Here is a 22,205-nt window from a genome sequence, read left to right on the forward strand (position 1 = left end):
CAGGATGTCAGCTAGTCGCTCCTAGAACAGCCAGAACAATGAACCAAAAATGCGCTGGAGTAAATCCCTACCCTGCTGCTTGTTCTGCCACCCATGAAGCCCAAACCTCCCTGGTGAGGGGTGCTTAGGCCAGAAAGTCTGTCTGTCTCCAGTATCCTCCTCCCCACTAGGAGTCTGGGTGCCTAGGACCTCCCAATGTGTCACCCCACTGGGAATCTTTTCTCAGCAGAATTGTGCGCCTCAGTGCTTCCTCGTCACCTCCCTTTAGTCAAAAGAAGCTTCATTTTTTTCAGGCTGATTCTCTTAACCAATGTACAAAATTGTTGGGTGGCCTCTCCTGGAAAATGTTTGCATTTTAATCAAGAACCAGAGCATCTTCTTGATGTGCAATGCCAGGTTCTGAAGGAGGTGTAGATGATAGAAGCTTTTAGCTGCAAGGTCCACCTTGGTGCTTTTGTGGGGCTGGCAGACCTGGTAGAATTGCTCATTTAAATGACATACATGACGGCCGCTAACCTGCCTTCATTATGGAAGAATGAACAGAAATGTTGCAGGAACAGTGCCTCTCATATTCTGCTCCATCATCGTTGGTGGTCACCAGACCCCAAATGTGAGTCCTGGAAGACCTTTGTAATAGAGTCCTGGGACTTGATGGTCTCACCTCAGGTCAGCGCTAGGCTCAAGGGCTTCTGGGGACTTTGGTTTGGGGACTGAGTTCCTGGTTTGTATTGTGAGTTAAAGGTGGCATAAAGGGTTTAACTCTTTTCCAAAATGGTGTCAGAAATGGTTAGCTTTCTATAGGTCTTTTACTCCAAGGAAGGTTCCCCCCCACCCCACCCCAAGTATGTCCTAACAGGGATACCATTCAGTCATTCCCACCTGGTGAAGGAGTTCTTTTTCCAGAGGAGCTGCACGTCTTGTTAAGCTATGCCCCCCTGAGGCCACTTCTGTCTGTCACCCAGCTAATTCAATGGGCGAGACAGATTCAAATCAATGGCTTAGTGTAGCCTAGACCAGATACCAATTTACCTTAAAATAAGCAAATAAACATGTATGCCTGCCTATAAATGGAATATCTACACATCAGAATAATATAACGTGAATGTTATATGCACAGAAATTAGAGGTTAAGATATATAAACATCTACTTATATATTTATACAGAAATGTAATAAAAATATAAAATATAAAAAATGCTTTTCAACTAATATTTTCCCTTAGAGCCCCAGCTGATCATTCCACACTCACTGGGCTACACTTACACCCTTCGGAGACCACTGATCTAGGAAAAGATCTGATGTGAAAGTGATTCGTTCAACTGACATCCCTTATTTTGCAGACACAATACGACAGACACAGTCTAGACCTCTGTTACTGAAAGGAGTGGCGTGACTGAATGAAGCCTTCCTTTCCTCAAAGGAAAGTGAACAGTGAGCCCACACTTAGGAGACTGAATTCCAGCTGCAAGATGTTCTGAAACTACATTTTTTATTTCCTTCAGCTACTGACTGACTGTCCCTCCTTCTTGAACCTGGGCTCCACCAGGAAAGGCCTTTTCTGTCTGCTCACTGGTTTGTCCCCCATGGCTGGATTCATGCTTCGCACAGAGAAGATACCAATCAACATGGTATGATTGGATTTATCAGGTTTCATTTTGTGTATGAAACAGGCCAGTAATTTATTATCCATATAACCAGTTCATTTTTGGTAGTCAATACATTTGGAAAAAACACAGCTCCACGATAACATCTCTTCCGTGCTTAGTTTTCTCTTCTTCAAAAGGACTGATTTAAAGACTGTATTAACCAATACAACTTAAAGATTTTACAGCGCAAAACCTGTTTTATATGCTCATTGCTCAATCCTGAAGGATAGAATTAGAACCATATAGGTACTGATTCTACATTTGATTTAAAAATTTACTTTCACTTATTTTTATCAGAGTTAACATACCCTATTACCAAATCATTCCTATCTAATTTAACCTGGAAGATATTTGTGAAGCTATTTTACAGTGATGCTTTCCTCTTTACATGCTAAAGCTTAGGCTCTAAAATTTAGAGTTGCAGGGGTGGGGGGAGCATGGGGGAGAAGCAGCAAAGAAGAAAATGCTTTTATGAAACAGAAAATAGGGCTGAATTATGGCTTGTCTATCTCCCTTTGGAGCTGGGAAACAGTTGTGAAGGAGGCATGTACTCACTTTTATTGCAGTATCTTCCATGCCAGCCTTCTTGACACTGGCATTTGTTGGGTTCGTGGCAGGTTCCGTGTGCACCACAGCCAGGCTCACAGACAGCTAGAGTCAAAGGAAACAAAAATAATGTCTCCTGTGCCTTCATTTGTCAACAGAATGATGCGGCTGCTTTTCCTGCAGTTCTTTAGAATGTATTAGTTTGCGCTTCATCCCCTAATTCTTTTTCTGTCTAGGTCAATCTCCAGGTAGAAGTCAGTTTCAGACTTTCTGAAAAAGGCCTGAGAGTGATCTTACACTAGGCTTGATACTTCTCATCCGCAGATGCTCAGAAGGCCTTTGAAACCACTGGACAAGGGAACTTTATCTCCCTTAAGAAAATCTCTAAGAGTTAAACAGGTTGCTTGTGTATATGAATGTGCCTAAGTCCTTTTTTTCTGCATGCATGGATTTCATACAATGTCTTCGGGCTACTTCAAGGAAACATATATGTCAGCAAGGAAAGATTAATTGTGATGCCTAAACAACATGCAGTAGGTACAGAAGTTATAAAGTAAGAGAGACGAGACTCCTGCTAGTTTAATTATCCTGTAACCCAGATCCACTGTGCGGCTGGGGTACTTACGCTTTGAACAGAGGTCTCCTTGGTAACCTTTGGAGCACTTGCATTTGCTCTTCCCAATGCATTTACCTCCATTTCGACAGGGCTGCGGGCATTTGCCTGAAATAGAGAAGAGAGCAAATAAGCCAGGAACCGTGCTTCATTCAGAGGCAATTACATTTTTTTCAAAGGAGTTGCCAGGCTTTGAGAGGATAAATGCTTTTAAGTGGCAGCTATTTCCACTTATTTCAAGTCTACCCTGGCTTTGTTACTGTTGGGTTTCATTTGTGGAACCCACAGGCTAGTATTTTTCACTTAGGATTTTGGATATCTATCTTTTACAATGAATATGTTGTTCAAATGCTGTACTTACATTACTTTTTAAAACAAACAGAATTACGTTTTAACTGAGTCATAAACACTTGTCATTTAAGAAATACTGAAAGTGAAGACACGAATGACCCTCTCGGTGATCTTCTCTCCGGGTTGTGATTTTTGCCACTTTTTCTGAAAGCAGGTCTATACCTGGACATGATAATATCTATCTTAGCCTGGAATTCTCCAGAAAGCAAGGCCTGAATGCAGAGAGTTTATCTGGGGAGGTGATCCTAGGGATCAGGAATGGGGGTGCCGGGAGAGTAACACAGCGCGGGAGGGAAAGCCAATACCCAGTGATGGCAGTGGGTTGGTGATTACTACAGCCACTGGGCTCTATCCTGCTGCACCTTCTGAGGAGCCAAGTGGTCTGACTACACCTCCAGGCTGCCTGTAGGCAGGGAGAAGGGGTCATTTAGCATCTGCACTTGTCTCCCACTGCGCAAAGTTCACCCCATGCAATAACTTTGTTGCCCTTCCATTCCATGACTATGTGAATGCAAACTGTATATATATGTATTTTTTTCAGGACTCCAAAGGAGTCTCTGGGTGGAAAACAAGGGAAGTGTGACACAGCTAAGGTGCAGTTAGGCTATGCCTGTGCAAAATAGGTGGCAGCACTAGCCGGGGTGAAAGGTTGGCTGAGAAGGGGCACAAAGGTGCCTGATACCACACCTGTGCATTTTATACACTATCTTATATCCTAATGATACATGATTCTTTCTTTTATCTCTGTGCCAAATGACTATTGCTAATGTTTTCACAGATCTTTGAATCACAGGATTTTAGAGCTGGAATAGGGTCTTAAATATAAAAATTATAGAATATTGTTCTTCTTCCCTACTCCGGAAGCTATTTATCCTCTCTTTGCCATCTAGAACTTGCCATCCTAAGGAACAGAAAACATTGCCTTTGTTTGTGGAAAGGTCATAAACCTAAGAGCATGAAAGAGCATAACCACACGAAATGAAATGAACCCAAGAAATAAGATTCATAAACATGAACTGACAAAGTATGCAAAGTCCAAGAGTAAGTACAGGGAGAAACTTGAGGGGAGTTAGCTCAGAGATATCTTTATCAGGGCAAGGTAATTAATAAGAACAGAAACCACATCCTGGCAATTAATTACAGGTTCTATGGAAACTTAAGAGGTATTTCACTTGAACTCCATAAAAAATCATCACTTCATCTACTACTCATTAAAGTACAAAAACCCACAAATAAATTAGAGGTTGAAAGTTAAAATAGAAAGTCAGTATTATTTAATGTTGAACTTGCTACAACTTCAGAACCTGGCTGTACCAAACACAGTGGTGTTTTATGGATACAATACAGCTGGAAGTGACAATGCCATATTCTAGAACTTCCAGAAAGGCAAGGACACAGCACCTGCACGTGTCACCCACCCTCCTTTCGCTCCTTCCTGAGCGGTGTTGTCTGTCTTCTGGGTCAAGAAACAGTTGCGGATGGACTTGGCTCCTGTGCTTCAGTGATATGGCTGGGAGTGACAGGGCTGGGGCAAGCAGCTTCATCTCCTGATTCCCACAACAGTGATTACTTACCACATTCCACCATGAAATGTGTATTTTTTTTCTTGTATCAAACCATGACAAACATTGAGTGAAAAGTATAGTGTGCACTGATTTAAGGTTTATAGCTCAACTATTTTTTTTACACAAATAAACACTCATGAGACATGTCCTCAATCATGATATAGAATATTTCTGAAACCCCATAAAGTTCCTTTGTGTCTCCAATCACTATTCTGGTTTCTATCATCATCCATTATTTTTGGCTGTTCTTAAACTTCATAAAAATGGACTCATGCTCTTTCTTGTGTCTAGCTCCTTTTACTTAGCATAACATCTGAGTGATCCTTTGATGTTGTCGTGTATGCTAAGAAGGTTTTTTTTTTCCTTTAATTGCTCTACACCATTTTTCCTCTTTTTTTTTTTTTTTTGAGTTTATCTTTTTCTCTTAGATGGATTACTAGGCTCTGTCTGGTTAGGAAATGTGGCAGTAATGCCAGAGAAAAAACTCTCTATGCCTGCAGGTAGGTGTACAAATTCCAGCTGTCCTAAAGTTCTGGTCCACATTTCTTGGCTGAAACAATGGCGGCTACACAGTGTGAAAGGAATCATATCACTAACAAGGAACATTGCACTACCTAAACCTAGGCATAACTGAGTCAGAGAACGTTCACTCTGAGTCATCTGAGCTAGGCTGTCACTCTTTGCCCCACCTTTAGCCAAAATGGATGGTGGCTGAATCTAGTGGGGGGAAAAAAAAAGCCACTGGCCTGAGACCTTGGACAGGCTATACATTGTCTCCAGGCTTTGGATTCCTCATTGACAATATGAAGGGGTTAGATGGAGCTTCCAAGGTTCCCCCAAAACAAAGAGGATGCAGAAGGTCAATACTCACTGATTTCACACTGTTCTCCCTCTAGTCCTGGGGGGCAAATACATTTTCCAGGGTAGAAACAGGTCCCTCCATTAAAGCAGGTGGTTGAGCAGTTTGCTTTTAGAATGAACAACAGGGTATTGCATTAGATAATAGGTTAAATCTAACAGCAACCAAATTTCATTAAGTGATATTTCTTAGACATATACTACTTTCTCACTTACTTAATAAAATTTTATATACACAAGAACTGTAACTAATCACTGGACCATTTGCAGATTCCAGCAACATAACAGGATACCACACACATTACACTGTACTCACCTCTAGGGATTTACTGCCTAGTGAAAAAAGCGCAGTGTGTAAAAAAAACTATCTTTTTGTTTTTCTTGTAAAAAAAAAAAACTTATGCTAGTAAAAGGAGAAGAATGCTGTAAACCCAAGAAAATATTTTTTAGGATAAAGGAAGAGTAAAAAAGATAAAACTTTCTTAGGAATAGATAAAAGGGAAAGAAGTCATAAACGTTAGGATCTGATGAAGGAGAAAGCAACTTCTTTACTGAAGAAGAACAGAAATGCATCTTAAACAGTATGAATTTGTTTTTTGGCTGTTCCTATGGCATGTGGCAGTTCCCACAGCATGTGGCAGTTCCCAGGTCAGGGATCGAACTTGCGCCACAGCAGTGATAGTACTGGATCCTTAACCTGCTGAGCCACCAGAGAACACCAACAGCAATTTTTAGAAAACAGTCTTTATGACATTTGCTAGAAGGAGTGATTGTGTTCAAGAAAAGACAGACAGTTGTCCCTTGTGAACAGGCAGGGGAGTGGCAACAGCATGAGAGATGAAAAACTTGGGGACCTAATCGTGGAAGTCCAATTAACTAGATTATCCAGGTTATAATCATGCTGCCTGTGATTCATCTTAAACCCCCTCTCTTAGAGTCAACTTCTGGAGTTTCACTGCTCACTGGCACCTAAAAATAGAGGGAGGACAGAAATGGGGAAGAGGGAGAGCAAGTACCTAAAAACAGACAAGTTGGCTCATTCTATGAAGGAGACAAAAATAAGAACTTGGATTCTCAGTGATTCCAGTTTTAAGGCCTATTTGTCCCCATCCTCTATGAAACAGGCCAACATTGGCTAGAGGTGAATGAAAGCCAAACTAAGCTTCCAGGTGGAAAATCAGAAAAGAAATCCAAAAGGTCTAAGTATATGCTTTCTTTGTGGAAAAGAAGTCCAACTAGAATATTCTATGAAAATCATGCTGCTTAAATTTAAAGCTTTTTATTACAAATCATAAATATCTCTCAGCTTAAGGCCACACTGTATTTGCTTTGACAAAATCAAGCCCCCCAGCAGCACTGCGGGATAGGATTTAGGATATAGAAGGATCCGCCTTTTGGGCTTCCCAAAGCTTTGCCACTTGTTACTAGTGTTGTTAGGGCTGGACAGTTGTTTTGTTTTGTTTTTGCCTTTTTAGGGCTGAACCAGAGGCATCTGGAGGTTCCCAGGCTAGGGGTAGAATTGGAGCTATGGCTGCCGGCCTATGCCACAACCACACCAGATCCAAACCATATCTGTGACGTACACCACAGCTCATGGCAATGTCGGATCCTTGACCCACTGAGCAAGGCCAGGGATTCAACCTGGGACCTCACAGATGCTAGTCATATTCATTTCCACTGAACCACGATAACAACTCCTGTTGTGTTTTTTTTAATTATGGAATTCTTCACAAATTTGTGTGTCATCCTTGTGCAGGGGTCTCAATGCTAATCTTCTCTGTATTGTTCTAATTTTAGTACGTGTGCTGCCAAAGCGAGAACAGGACAGTTGTTTTATGTATGGCCCATCCCTGTTTCTCCTGGGGATAACAAGAGATGAGAAACATTAGGATCCATGTCCACTTGCCCTGAGCCATCCTTTAAGCCCTCTGGGCACCATCTCTTACTAACGTATAAAATGCAATGAACCTGGGAATTCACTCAAAGGTTATAGAGAATGGCCAAGCTAATTATGGAATTTGGCCTCATTTTTAGTATTTGAGTAGTACTTCACCATATGGATCAATCTTCTCTACATTTCTGTTGTGCGATGATTCTTGATGAAGAAAACAAGCCAGAGACACCAAGTGACTTTCACTGGGGCTGAGGGTTTGCTGGGCAAGTGTTTAACTGCTCAGTTGTTACGGTTTGCAGCAGCTGTCCCAAGAGCCAATGAAAGTTAATCTTCAGTGTTTTTTTTTTTAACATGTAGTGCTAAAGTCTAGCTCTGTGCCAGTAATGGAACCATTTTTCAGAAGCTCTATACTCCCTTCTGGATAATAAATGCATCTTTTTGTTGAGGCAGTAAAAAACCATTATTTTTTAATGTTCCCAGATCTCTGGTGAGACCAAGTGGAATTTCAACAGACTTTCCGAAAGAATTTTTTAAAAGTTACTGGAGACTAACAAGGAGGAAAATCTTTCATCTGAAAGGTAAAATATCACAAATGTAAAAGGAACTAGAATACGCATACTTTCCTTCAGCAGGGACCAGGCAGTGTTTGTTATGCCATAGCATAGGACAAGTGTTATGAGTGACAGTCCACTGTGCAAACCACACTGATAATAGCCACATCTATGTAAGCAGGCCTCACAAATGGTCTCTTTAAATCTGATGATACATTTGTTCTTCACATACATTTCTGAAGGATTGGCTCTATTTCCTAATAGTTTTGAGATAATATGAGTTTAATTCTGCTTCAAGAATTAAAAAAGAATGTATATATGTATGTGTGACTGGGTCACTTTACTATACATTAGAAACCTGACAGAACACTGTAAACCAGTTATGATGGAAAAAAATAAAAATCATTAAAAAAAGATTCTGCCCAATTTTAAAGTAGCAGGGATATACTAAACGCTAAATTTAGACAAACGAAAAGAAGCTTACAAGAAAGGATTTTATGCACTGGCTATTATCAGTGTCATTAATGCTTCATCTTTATGAGGACAAAATTTAAAAATTGTTTTCACTCCAGTGCTATAGTTTTAGATGATGACTACAAATAAAAGGCTGACATGCTCTCACACGTTATCTCAATTAGCTTAGAGGTATGGGAGCCAGGGTTCAATGGCTTAATTTCCAGTTTAGAGACAGGAAAAGCATGGCCCACAGAGATCAGGTTCTCTGCCCAGCAGCAGAGTCACTCATAGAGGAACTGGGATCTGAAACAGGTAGCTTGAGTGACAACAAGGTACAGTGGAGGATGTGAATTTGGGGAAGTTACCCAAGCTCTATAAACCTCATTTTTACTTATCTGGGACTGAGATGGATAAAACTTTACATATTTCAAAAGACTGCTGAAAGCAAATTTAGGTAACTATATGAAAGTACTTTATATATCTCAAAGTAACAGAAAACCATAAATGATTATTCTGACTCACACTAAGGGCTCTTTTTTTTTTTTTAAAAAGAAGGAAAAGCTAATCTGATCATTTCAATCTTAATCATTACTAAAAAGAGACACAGTTCTCAAAAATAACACATCGTTTTATTTTGAGGCATATACTTATTTTTTTAAAAAAACAGTGCCCTACCCATGCAATTAGCATTTGATACAAGGATGATTTGATTAAATAATACACTTTAAAGATGTTATTTTTTTCCATAAAAGATGTGAATTGGACAGAATAGACAGGTGTCTTATAAGGAGAATGAATCATTCAGTTCAATTTTAGAGTCAGTTTTGAATCCACGTTCTCAGAGTACAATCCAGCTATGATGCTGCATCATAGGAAGGAGGAACCTGATCTCTTAGGGGTGTGATCGGTGAGCAGAATTAAATTGGGGATCAGTGAACTTTTAGGCCAGGCAGTCTGGAACAGACTGTTTAATTTCAGTCTTTGAAGTTCACCCATAAAACTGATTTGGGACATACAAAAACTCCAATGTTGCAGAAGCAGCTAATGGTTCACAAAAACCCATGCTCGCTTCCCATAAAGTTGTCAGTGGGAGAAAGCTGTCCAACCAGGGATGACATTTCTCTTGCCTGTATCCAGGTAGAATCATGAAGCTAATTTTATCCAATTTAGGGACAGAGTTGGGGTTTTTTGTTTTTGTTTTTAAGCAGTGTCTACTCCAATCTTTCTTTCTGGAGTCTGAAAGATCCAGAGAGTTCTGAAGCTCTAGGCAGGACCACAGATGGAAGGTGCTTGGGCCCCTGAGTCACTGCATGGAGAACTTCCTGCCTATTGACCAGGTATTCCTCCACTGGAGCATTCTATGAGTGAATGTAAAACTTGTACTGCCTTATACTGAGTGGAGTAAGTCAGAAAGAGAAAGACAAATACCATATGATATCACTTATACCTGGAATCTAATATACGGCACAAATGAACCTTTCCACAGAAAAGAAAACCATGGACTTGCAGAAGAGACTTATGGTTGCCGAGGGGGAGGGGGAGGGAGTGGGATGAATGGGGTGCTTGCGGTTAATAGATTATACAACTACAGATGTGATAAATTCATTTGAGTAATAAAAAAATAAATAAAATAATAACAAAGTTAAAAAAAAACCTATTACCTTTGAAATGGATTAGCAATGAGATCCTGCTGTGTAACACTGGGAACCATGTCTAATCACTTATGATGGAGCATGATAATGTGCGAAAATAGAATGTGTACATGTATGTGTAACTGGGTCACCATGCTGTACAGAAGGAAAAAAAATTGTATTGGGGAAATAACTATTAACAAAAAAAACAAAAAAACAAAAAAAAGAAAAACAAACAAAATTGTACTGCCTTAAGCTAAACCTTGGGGTTAAAGTTATAGCAGCCAGCAAACTGAAACACCCTATTTACAGAGCTGTTATGAAGAGTGATGGTATATTCAATATACTTCTTTTAATCAAACATTTAAAAAGTAAAAAGAACTTGTCCTTAGAAAGTTACCTTTATCACAGTTGACTCCATAGAATCCAGGTGGACAGATGCAGAAACCAGGAGTAACACAAAGCCCACCATTCATGCATCGTGGTGTGCAAAGGGCTGATGGGGAGAGAGAATTCTGATTAAAGCCAAATAAGGATTGTTAGAACAAGACATTTTGGAAATGTCAATAATAGTTCTACATTTTCAAGGTTTGTGGATGACTCTAAAATGGTCACTCTTTAGAGATACAAGTTTGCTATATTAAAATTATTTTTGTGCAGTAAATAAGACTTTTTTAACCAATTTCATAGAAGAGAATTTTGGAATTGTTTCATGAAAAGATGATTAAAATTTGCCCAGTATCATTATTTTTAACTAAGATATGGTCTTCCTAGGATTTTTAATATTTTTTCATGCCTTATTTTCTCCATCTTCCAATTTCAAACTCAGTGCAGATAGTCAGGACAAGAGAGTGGAGAAGAAGGACCCTGAGCTCAGCTCCTTTCATGAGCACATCAAAATCATAGCTAACTGCTAAATAACCATTGAAAAAAGACTGGAGCCTACCCAAAACAATATTCTACATCCAAATGAGATGGTAGGAGGGGCACGCTTGCAATATAATCAAATCCCATACCCCCAGGTGGGTGACCAATAAACTGGAGAATAATTATATCACAGATGTTCACCCACAGGAGTGAGAGTCCTGAGCCTCATGTCAGGCTACCCAGCCTGGGGGTCTGGCATTGAGAGGAGCCCCCAGAGTATTTGGCTTTGAAAGCTAATGGAACTAGATGGCAAAAGCTCCACAGATCTGGAGGAAAGAGAGTTGACTTTTTCAGGTCACAAACAAGGCCTCATGCTTAATGGAACCCAGGAAAAAAGTGGCGACTTCACAGGATCCTGGGCCAGACTACCTGCTGGTCTTGGAGGAGGCAAGGGCAGCTGTAGCTCATTCTGAGGACAAAGACAGTGGTGGATGAGGTACTAGTGAATGTTCACCAATGTGAGCTATCCTAGAGGCTGCAATTTTGGCACCAAGCCTTGGCCCTATCCAACAGCCTGTAGGATCCAATGTTGGGATGCCTAAGGCCAAACAATCAACAGAGAGGGAACATAGCTCTACCCATAACATACAGGTTGCCTAAAGATTTCCTAAGCCATAGCTACCTCTAGAAAACTCCTTGATGTGACTCTGGCCACCAGAGGCCCAAGACCCAGCTGTATCTACCACCAGTAGGCAAGCACTGGCTACTCCGTCCAGGAAGCCTGCACAAGCCTCTAGACCAACCTCATCCACCAGGGGACAGACAACAGAAACAAGAAAATTACAATTCCCCAGCCTGTGGAAATGAGTCCACAAAGACAGGTCAAAAGCTACCCTAAGATTGGCTGGTCCCTGGCACTTGGGTGATGAGAGAGGAGTGTACTGCTGGGACACAGAGGGCAATCCCTACAGAGGGATACTTCTCCAAGGTCAGGAAAGGTAACTAACTTACTATATACATAAAATACAAATAGAAGTTTAAACAAAATGACACAGCAGAAGAATATGTTCCAGATGAAGTAGTAAGATAAAACCCCAGAAGAACAAATAAATGAAGTGGAGACAGGCAATCTACCATAGGAGTTCAAAGTAATGATCATAAGGATGATCCAAGAACTCAGGAAAAGAACAGATACACAGAGTGAGAAGTTACAAAAAGTTTTTACCAAAGAGAAACTATGAAGAAGAACTAAACAGAGTTGAAGAATACAATAACTAAGATGAAGAATAAGCTAGAAGGAATCAATAGCAGAATAAATGAGGTAGAAGAACTGATAAGTAAGCTAGAAGACAGAACGATGGACATCAATGCTATGGAAGAGAGTAAAGAAAAAAGAATGAAAAGAAATGAGGACATTTTAAGAGAATGTTGGGACAATATCAAACACACCAACATTTGCTTTACAGGGGGCCAAAAGGAGAAGAGAGAGAGAAAGGGCCTGAGAAAGCATCTGAAGATACAATAGCCAAAAACCTCCCTAACACGGGAAAGAAAACAGTCACCAAAGTCTAGGAAGTGCATAGTCCTATACAGGATTATCCCAAAGAGGAACATCCAAGACATATAGTAATCAAACTGACAAAAATTAAAGAAACAACAAAGGAAAAGCAACAAATAACATACAAGGGAATCCTCCTAGGTCACCACTTACTTTTCAGCAGAAACTCTATGGGCCAGGAGGGAGTGGCATGATATTTTTTAAGTGATGAAAGAGAAAAACCTACAGGCAATACTCTACACAGCAAGGCACTCGTTCAGATTTGATGGAGAAATCAAAACAAGCAACAGCTATAAGAATTTGACACCACCAAACCAGCTTTACAACAAATGCTAAAGGAAATTCTGTAGGTGGAAAAGAAAAAGCCCCAATTAGAATGGGAAAGTTAGAAAATGGATAAGCTCACCAATAAAGGCAAACACATAGAAAAGGTAGGAAGTCACCCACACACAAATATATTATCAAAACCAGTAATCATGAAAGGCTGAGAGTACAAATGCAGGATATTTGAAATTCATTTGAAATTAGAGATCAGCAATGTAAAACAATGGTGTGTATGTTTGTGTGTATACATCTTACTATATCAAAACCTCATGGAAATGACAAACCAAAAATATATAATAGAAAATACACACAAAAAAGAAAAAGCAATCCAAACACAATACTAAAGATAGTCATCAAACCACAAGAGAGCAAAAGAGGAGTAGGAGAAAAAGGACCCACAAAAACAAATCCCCCCAAAATTAGCAAAATGGCAATAAGAACATATATATTGATAATTACCTTAAATGTTAATGGATTAAATCCAACAATACATTAAAAGGATCATACACCATATCAAGTGGGATTTATCTAGGGAATGCAAGAATTTTTCCCCATCCACAAATCAATTATGTGATATACCACATTAAAAAATTGAAGAATGAAAACTATATGATCATCATGATAGATGAAAAAATTTTTTTTCAGAAAAAGCTTTTGATAAAATTCAACATCCATTTATTAAAAAAAAAAACTCTTCAGAAAGTGGTCATAGAGGGAAACTACCTCAACATTAAAGGTCATATATGACAAATCCACAGCTAACATCACACTTAATGGTGAAAAGCTGAAAGAATTTCTGCTAAGATCAGCAACAAGCAAGTTTAAAAGCTTTTACACGGCAAAGGAAATTATAAACAAAATCAAAGGACAACATACAAAATGGGAGAAAACATTTGCAAACAATGCAACTGATAAGAGATTTATCCCCAAATATCAAACTCATGCAGCTCAATATCAAAAAAACAAACAACCCAATCAAAAAATAACTGGAAGATCCAAATAGACATTTCTCCAAATAATACATAGAGATGGCCACAAAACACATGAAAAGATGCTCAACATCACTAATTATTAGAGAAATGCAAATCAAAACTACAATGAAGTGTCACCTCATAGGGTCAAATCAAAAAGTCTACAAATAGTAAATTGTGGGGAGGGTGTGGACAAAAAGGTACCCTCCTATACTGTTGATGGAAATGTAAATTGGTACAATGTAAAATGGAATAACAGTATGGAGGTCACTAAAAAACTAAAAACAGATGTACCATATGATTCTGCAATCCCACTTCTGGGCATCTACCCAGGGGAAACCACATAATTTGAAAAGATACATGCACCCCATTATTCATTGCAGCACTATTTACAATGACAAGACATGGAAGCAACCTAAATGTCCTCTGACAGATGAATGGATAAAGAAGATGTGGTATACATATACAATGGAACATTACTCAACCATTAAAAAAGAATGAAATAATGCCATTTGCAGCAACATATGGACATAGAGATGATCATACTAAGGGAAGTAGGTCAAAGAAAAATATCATATCACTTACATGTGAAATCTAAAAAAAATGATAAAAATAAACTTATTTATGAAAGGAAAACAGACTCAGAGAAATAGAAAACAAACTTACGGCTATCAAAGGGGCAAATCTGGGGGAGGGATAAATTAGGATTTGGGGATTAACAGATACATACTACTATATATAAAAAAAAAGATAACCAACAAGGAGATTCAGAGGTAAGACGCTGGAGTAGAAGGACTCAAACGCACTTCCTCTCATGAAAATACCACAATTACAACTAACTGCTGAACAACCACCAACAAAATAGACTGGGAGCTACTGAAAAAGATTTCCTACACCCAAAGACAAAGAAGCCACAAATGATAGGGTAGAAAGGGCACTTCTGCAATACAAGCCATACCATACCAGCCAGGTGGGCAATGTACAGACGGGAAAATAACTATCACGTATGTTCTCCCACAGGAGTGAGAGTTCTGAACCCCCATGTAAGGTTCTCGATCCTGGGTAGTCTGACATTGGGAGGAGGATCTCCACATAATTTGCCATAAAAAGGCCAGTGGGGTTTGAGTGCAGGCATGTCACAGGACTGGTGGGAAACAGAGACTATTCTCTTGGTAGGCACACACATGGTTTCATGTGAACTGGGTCCCAGAAAGAGCAGGTACCATAAAAATCTGGCACAGATTTCCTAGGAGGGTCTTCTAGGAAAGCAGGGGGTGGCTGTGGTTCACTGTGGGGCAGGACATTGGAGTCAGAGATCCCAGGGTATAATCACTGGTGTGACCTCACCTGGAGACCACTATTTGGGAAAAATCTGGCCCCACACATTAGGGCTGAGAAGCCCCAAGGCAAAAAACAAATGGGGGGGGGGGGCGCGCCACCATCAGCACATAGGCTGCCTAAATTTCTCCCAGTCACACAGCCACCTCTAACCACATGTGGAGATAAAGCCCTACACACCAGAGGGACAAGACGCAGCTCCACCTACCAGTGGGAAAGCACCAATCCCACCCATCAGAAAGCCAACCGCAAGCCCCTATATCAACCTCCCCACAAGTGGACAGACACCAGGAGCAAGAGAGGCCACAATGCTGGAGACTGCACAAAGGAAACCACACAAAAAGCAATACAAGATGAAATGGAAGAGAAATATAAGCCAGATAAAGGAACCAGCCAAAACCCAGAACAGCTAACTGAACTGAAGATAAGCAACCTACATGAAAAAGACATTTTTCTTTTTCTTTTTTTTTTCTTTCTGCCTTTCAGGGCCACACCTGTGGCATATGGAAATTTCCTGGCTAGGGGTTGAATCAGAGCTATAGCTGCCAGCCTATGCCACTGCCACAGCAATATGGGATCCAAGCCACATTTGCAGCCTACATCACAACTCACAGCAATGCTGGATCCTTAACCCACTGAGTGAGGCCAGGGATTGAATGCACATCCTCATGGATACTAGTCAGATTTGTTACCACTGAGCCACAACAAGAACTTCCAAAAAAGACTTTAGAGTAATGATTGTAAAGATAATCCAAAATCTTGGGAAAAAACTTGAGGCAAAGATCAAGAAATTGCAAGAAACTCATAACAAAGAAATAGATGAGTTAAAGAACAAACACACTGAGATGAACAACACAATAACTGAAATGAAAAATTCATGAGAAGGAACCTATGGCAGAATACAGGAGGCAGAAGAACAAATAAGCAAGATGGAAAACAGAAGGGTGGAAAACACTGACACAGAGCAGAATAAAGAAAAAAGAATGAAAAGAAATGAGGACAGTCTAAGAGAACTTTGGGACAATATTAAACTCACCAATATTCACATTACGGGGTGCCGGAAGGAGAAGAGAGGGCAAAGGGACCAGAATAAATATTTGAAAAGATAAGAGCCCAAAACTTCCTCTAACATGGGAAAGGAATCACTAACACAAGTCCAGGAAGAACAATGAGAACCAAACAGAATAAACCCAAAAAGGAACACCCTGAGACATAGTCATCAAATTCATCAAAATTATAAGACTAAGAAAATACTGAAAGCAGGCAGGGAAAAGCAACAAATAACATACAAGAGAACCCTGATAAAGTTATAAGCTGATTTTTCTGCAGAAACTCTGCAGGCAAGAAGGGAGTGACATGATATACTTAAAATAATGAAAGGGAAAAAAACCTACAATGAAGAACACTCTACCCAGCAAGGCTCTCAGGCAGATTTGATGGAGAAATCAAAATATTTATGGAGAAGCAAAAGCTAAGAGAATTCAGTACCAGCAATCCAGCTTTACAACAAATGCTAAGGAACTTCTCTGGTCAGAAGATAAAAGGCCACAACTAGAAACAAGAAAACTATAAATTAAATGGCTCACCAAAATAGGCAAACATAGAGTAAAGGTAGGAAATCAGGTACAAACAGGATATCAAAACAAGCAATCATAAGAGGAGGAGGGTACAAATGTAGGATATTGGAGGTGCATTTGCAATGAAGAAACCAGCATCTTAAAACAATGTTGGGGCGTTCCCATCATGGCGCAGTGGTAAACGAATCCGGCTAGGAACCATGAGGTTGTGGGTTCAATCCCTGGCCTTGCTCAGTGGGTTAAGGTTCTGGCATTGCCATGAGCTGTGGTGTAGGTTGCAGACGCAGCTCGGATCCTGCATTGCTGTGGCTCTGGTGTAGGCCAGCGGCTATGGCTCCGATTTGACCCCTAGCCTGGGAACCTCCATATGCCGCGGGAGCGGCCCAAGAAATAGCAAAAAGACAAAAAAAAAAAAATTGGAGTGTGTATATATATATATATATATATATATATATATAGAGAGAGAGAGAGAGAGAGAGAGAGACTCCTATATTAAAACTTCCTGGTAGCCTTAAACCAAAAATCTACAATAGATACACAAACAAATAAGAAAAAGCAATCCAATCATAACACTAAAGACAGTCATCGAACTATGAGAGAACAAAAAAGGAAGGTTAAAAAAAATTTTTTTTTAATTAACAAAACAGAAATAAAGACAAGCATATCAATAATTACTGTAAAGGGAAATGGACTAAATGCTCACCAAAAGACAGACTGGCTGAATGGATACAAAAACAAGACTGATATATATGTTATCTACAAGACACCCACCTCAATTTTAGGGACACACACTGACTGAAAGTGAGAGGATGGAAAGACATAATCCATGCAAGTGGAAATCAAAAGAAAGCCAGAGTAGTAATACTCATATCAGACAAAACAGACTTTAAAATAAAGATGGTTACAAGAGACAAAGGAGGTCATTACATAATAAATAAGGGATCAATCCAAGAAGATATAACAATTGTGAGAGTTCCCACTGTGGCTCATCAGGTTAAGAACCTGACATAGTGTCCATTAGGATGTGGATTTGATCCCTGCCCTTGCTCAGTGGGTTAAGGATCCAGCATTGCTTCAAGCTGTGTCATAAGTCTTAGATGTGGCTCAGATCCAGTGCTGCCGGTGGCACAGGCCTGCAGCTGTAGCTCCAAGGAGACCCCTAGCCCAGTAACTTCCATATGCTGCAGGTGTAGCCTTAAAAAAATAAACAAAAAACTTGTAAATATATATGTACTCAACACAGGAGTACCTCAATATATAAGGGAACTGCTAACAGCCAGAAAAGGAGAAATCAGCAATAACACATAATAGTGGGAGACTTTAATACCTCACTCACAGTAATGGATAGATCATCCAGACAGAAAGTCAACAAAGAAACACGGGCCTTAAATGGTACATTAGACCAGATGGACTTAATATTTATAGAACGTTCCGTCTGAAACCAACAGAATATACATTCTTCTCAAGCATACACAGAACATTCTCTAGAATAGAACATATTCTGTGCCACAAATCAAGCCTTGGTAAACTTAAGGAAACTGAAATCATATCAAGTAGCTTTTCTGACCACAATGCGCTAAGACTAGAAATCAACCGCAAGAAAAAACTGCAAAGAACAGAAACACCTGGAGACTAAACAATATGCTGCTAAATAACTAATGAATTACCAGAGACATCAAAGAGGAAATCAAACAATATCTAGAGACAAATGAAAATGAAAACACAATGATCCAAAACCTATGAGATTCAGCAAAAATTATTCTAAGAGGGAAGTTTATAGCAGTATAAGCCTACCTCAGGAAACAATAAAAATCTCAAAGGAACAATATACTCTTACACCAAAGCAACTAGAGAAATAAGGATGACCAAAACCCAAAGGTAACAGACAGAAAGAAATCATAAAGATCAGAGCAGAAATAAATGAAATAGAAGTCAGAGAAAGCAATAAAGTATCACTGAAACTAAAAGTTGGGCCTTTGAAAAGATCAACAAAACTGATAAACCTTTAGCCAGACTCATCAAGAAGAAAAGGGAGAGAGCTCAAATCAATAAATTAGAAATGAAAAAGAAGTTACAACAGACATCACAGCAATACAAAGGATCGTAAGAGACTACTACAAGCAACTATATGTTAATGAAATGGAAAACCTAGAAGAAATGGACAAATTCTAAGAATCTTCCAAGACTGAACCAGGAAGAAATATAAAAGATGATTGGACCAATCATTTGCTATTGAAATTGAAACTGATTTTAAAATTTCCAACGAACAAAAGTCCAGGACCAGATGGCTTCACAGGTGAATTCTATCAAACATTTAGAGACAACTTAACATCTATCCTTATGAAACTATTCCAAAAAACTGCAGAGGAAGGGCTACTCTCAAACTCATTCTATGAGGCCACCATCACCCTGATATCAAAACCAGACAAAGATATCACAAAAAAAGAAAATTACAGGCCAATATCACTAATAAACTTAGATGCAAAAATCCTCAATAAAATACTAGCAAACCAAATCCAGCAATACATTAAAAGGATCATACACTATCATTGAGTGGGATTTACCCCTTGGAATGCAAGAATTTTTCCCTATCCACAAATCAATCACGTGATATACCACATTAAAAAATTGAAGAATGAAAACTATATGATCATCTCAATAGATGCAAAAAAAGCTTTCGATAAAATCCAACATCCATTCATGTTAAAAACCCTCTAGAAAGTGGGCACAAAGGGACCATAACTCAGCACAATACCAGCCATATATGACAAACCCATAGCTAACATCTTACCCAATGGTGAAAAGCTAAGAGAATTTTCACTAAGATCAGAAATAAGAAAAGGATGTCTACTCCCACCACTTTTTTTCAACATATTTTTGGATGTCCTAGCCACGGAAATCAGAGAAGAAATAAAATAATCTAAATTGGAAAAAAAGTAAAACTATTACTGTTTGAAGATGACATGATACTGTACATAGAAAATCCTAAAGATGCTACCTGAAAACTGTTAGAGCTCATCAATGAATTTGGTAAAGTTGCAGGATACAAAACTAATACACAGGAATCTACTGATTTTCTATATATTAACAATGAAAGATAAGAGAAATTAGGGAAATCATCCCATTTACCATCACATTAAAAAGAATGAAATACCAAGGAATAGACCCACCTAAAGAGACAAAAGACCTGTACTCTGAAAACTCTTAAGATGCTGATGAAAGAAATAAAAAGTGACACAAACAGGCAGAAAGATATACCATGTTTTTGGATTGGAAGATCATTATTGTCAAATGAGTGCACTATCCAAGGCAATCTACAGATTCCATGCAATCCCTGTCAAATTACCAATGACATTTTTCACAGAACTAAAACTAAAGGTTTTTAAATTTGTCAGAAAAACAAACTATCTCAAATAGCCAAAGCAAGCCTGAGAAAGAAAAATGGAGCTGGAGGAATCAGGTTCCCTGACTGCAGACTATACTACAAAGCTACAGTCATCAAAAACAGAAATATAGATCAATGGAACAGAATAGAGGGCCCAGAAGTAAATGCATGCACCTATGGTTAACTAATCTATTACAAAGGAGGCAAGAATATACAATGAAAAAAAAAAAAGTCTCTTCCATAAGTGGTGCTGGAAAAACTGGAGTTACATGTAGAAAAATGTAATTAGAACACTAATACCATACACAAAAATAAACTCTAAATGGATAAAGACCTGAATAAAAGACCAGATACTATACTGCTCTTAGAGGAAAACATAGGCAGAACACTCTCTGACATAAACTGCAGCTATATATCTTTTCAGATCCACCTCTGAAATGAAAGCCGAAACAAAAATGAAAGCAAAAATAAACAAATGGGACCTAATTAAACTTAAAAGCTTTTGCACAGCTAAGGAAACCATTAACAAAATGAAAAGACAACCCACAGGAGGGGAGAAAATATTTGCAAATGAAGCAACCAAGAAGGCATTAATCTCCCAAATATACAAACAACTCATGCAGCTCAGTATCAAAACACCAAACAACCCAATCAAAAGCTAGGCAGAAGACAGACATTTCTCCAAAGAACAACTACAGATAGCTAAAAAAATTACATGAAAAGATACTCAACATCACTAACTATTACAGAAATGTGTGTCAAAACTCCTATGAGGTACCACCTCACACCAGTCACAATGGCCATCCTCAAAACAAACAATGCTGGAGAGGGTGTGGAGGAAAAGGAACCCTGTTACACTGTTGGTAGGAATGTAAACTGATACAACCACTATGAAAACCATTATGGAGGTTCCTCAGAAAACTAATACAAATACCCTATGATGCAGCAGTCGACTCCTGGGCATCTGGAGACAAGTGTAATTCAAAATGATACAAGATGGAGTTCCCGTCATGGCTCAGTGGCAACAAACCCAACTAGAATCCATGAGGGTGCAGGTTTGATCCCTGGCCTCACTCAGTGGGTTAAGGTTCTGGCATTGTTGTGAGCTGTGATATAGGTTAAAGACATGGCTTGGATCCTGCATTGCTGTGGCTGTGGTGTAGGCAGGCAGCTACAGCTCTGATTCAACCCCTAGCCTGGGAACTTCCATACGCTAGGGTTATGGCCCTAAAAAGACAGAAAGAAAAAAAAAAAACAATGATATATGTACCCCAATGTTCACTGTAGCATTATTTACAATAGCCAAGACATGGAAACAATCTAAATGTCCATTGACAGAGGAATGGATAAAGAAGATGTGGTACATATATACAACGGAATATTACTCAGCCATTAAAAGAATGAAATAATGCCATTTGCAGCAACATGGATGGACCTAGAGATTATCATACTTAATTGAGCTAGACAGTGAAAGACAAACATATGATATCACTTATATGCGGAATCTAAAAAAATAGATACAAATGAATTTATTTGCAGAACAGAAACAGACTCACAGACTCAAGCTCAGGGTTTCCAAAGGGAAAAGGTGTGGGGGAGGGGTGGATTGAGAGTTTGGGATTGGCATATGCCCACTGCGGTATATGGAATGACTGGCCTACAGGGACATGCTATACAGCACAGGGAACTCTACCCAATATTGTGATAATCTACATGGGAAAAGAATCTAAAAAAGAATGGATATGTGTACATGTATAACTGAATCACTTTGTTGTACAGCAAAATTATGACAACATTGTAAATCAACTACACTTCAATAAAACTTTAAAATATGAAAAAAATAATCAACAGGACCTATTGTATAACATAGGCAACTATACTCAATATTTTGTAATATTCTATAAGGGAAAAGAATCAGAAAAAGAACATACCTATATGTATATACACCTGAATCTTTTACTGTATACGAAGCTAACACTACATTGTAAATCACCTATTCTTCAATAAAAAAAAAAAAAGAAAAAAAAAAAACCTCAAACAAGAAAAATTCTTGTTTCTTGAAGATGAAAAATATT

General features: G+C 38.9%; 2 protein-coding genes, 1 long non-coding RNA gene and 1 other non-coding gene across 14 annotated transcripts in view; 1 reads left to right on the forward strand and 3 right to left on the reverse strand.

Annotated features, from left to right (window-relative positions):
- The window catches only part of TBC1D30 (TBC1 domain family member 30), a 318,685-nt gene that overhangs the window by 247,159 nt on the left and 49,321 nt on the right, over positions 1-22,205 (forward strand). For 5 of the 11 annotated variants that reach the window (XR_014803509.1, XR_014803508.1, XR_014803514.1 and 2 more), the window contains one exon: positions 7,953-10,132. The gene's annotated coding sequence lies outside the window, so the exon portion shown is untranslated. Of the gene's footprint in view, positions 1-1,501; positions 1,628-7,952; positions 10,133-10,939; positions 12,207-22,205 lie in introns of those variants that run through there. The other 6 variants (XR_014803513.1, XR_014803516.1, XR_014803511.1 and 3 more) reach the window with 5 other exon arrangements.
- The window catches only part of LOC146403307 (uncharacterized), an 897,172-nt gene that overhangs the window by 68,258 nt on the left and 806,709 nt on the right, over positions 1-22,205 (reverse strand). The gene's annotated exons all lie outside the window — the stretch shown is intronic.
- Positions 1-22,205, reverse strand: part of WIF1 (WNT inhibitory factor 1) — a 93,471-nt gene that overhangs the window by 2,192 nt on the left and 69,074 nt on the right. Inside the window, exons 6-9 of the mRNA NM_001315718.1 lie at positions 10,511-10,606; positions 5,592-5,687; positions 2,817-2,912; positions 2,201-2,296 (exon numbers count right to left, since the gene is read on the reverse strand). Coding sequence (NP_001302647.1) covers positions 2,201-2,296; positions 2,817-2,912; positions 5,592-5,687; positions 10,511-10,606 — 384 coding nt within the window. The remainder of the gene's footprint in view (positions 1-2,200; positions 2,297-2,816; positions 2,913-5,591; positions 5,688-10,510; positions 10,607-22,205) is intronic.
- LOC146403308 (U6 spliceosomal RNA) lies at positions 7,290-7,399 on the reverse strand. Its single transcript, XR_014804706.1, has one exon. It is a non-coding gene; the product is annotated as a U6 spliceosomal RNA (small nuclear RNA).

The sequence above is a fragment of the Sus scrofa genome, chromosome 5 (assembly GCF_054392235.1).
Source record: "Sus scrofa isolate SSC_HxYL_T2T_F1_AM1 chromosome 5, Sscrofa_HxYL_maternal_Yorkshire_Landrace_v2.0, whole genome shotgun sequence".
Taxonomy (NCBI): Eukaryota; Metazoa; Chordata; class Mammalia; order Artiodactyla; family Suidae; genus Sus; species Sus scrofa.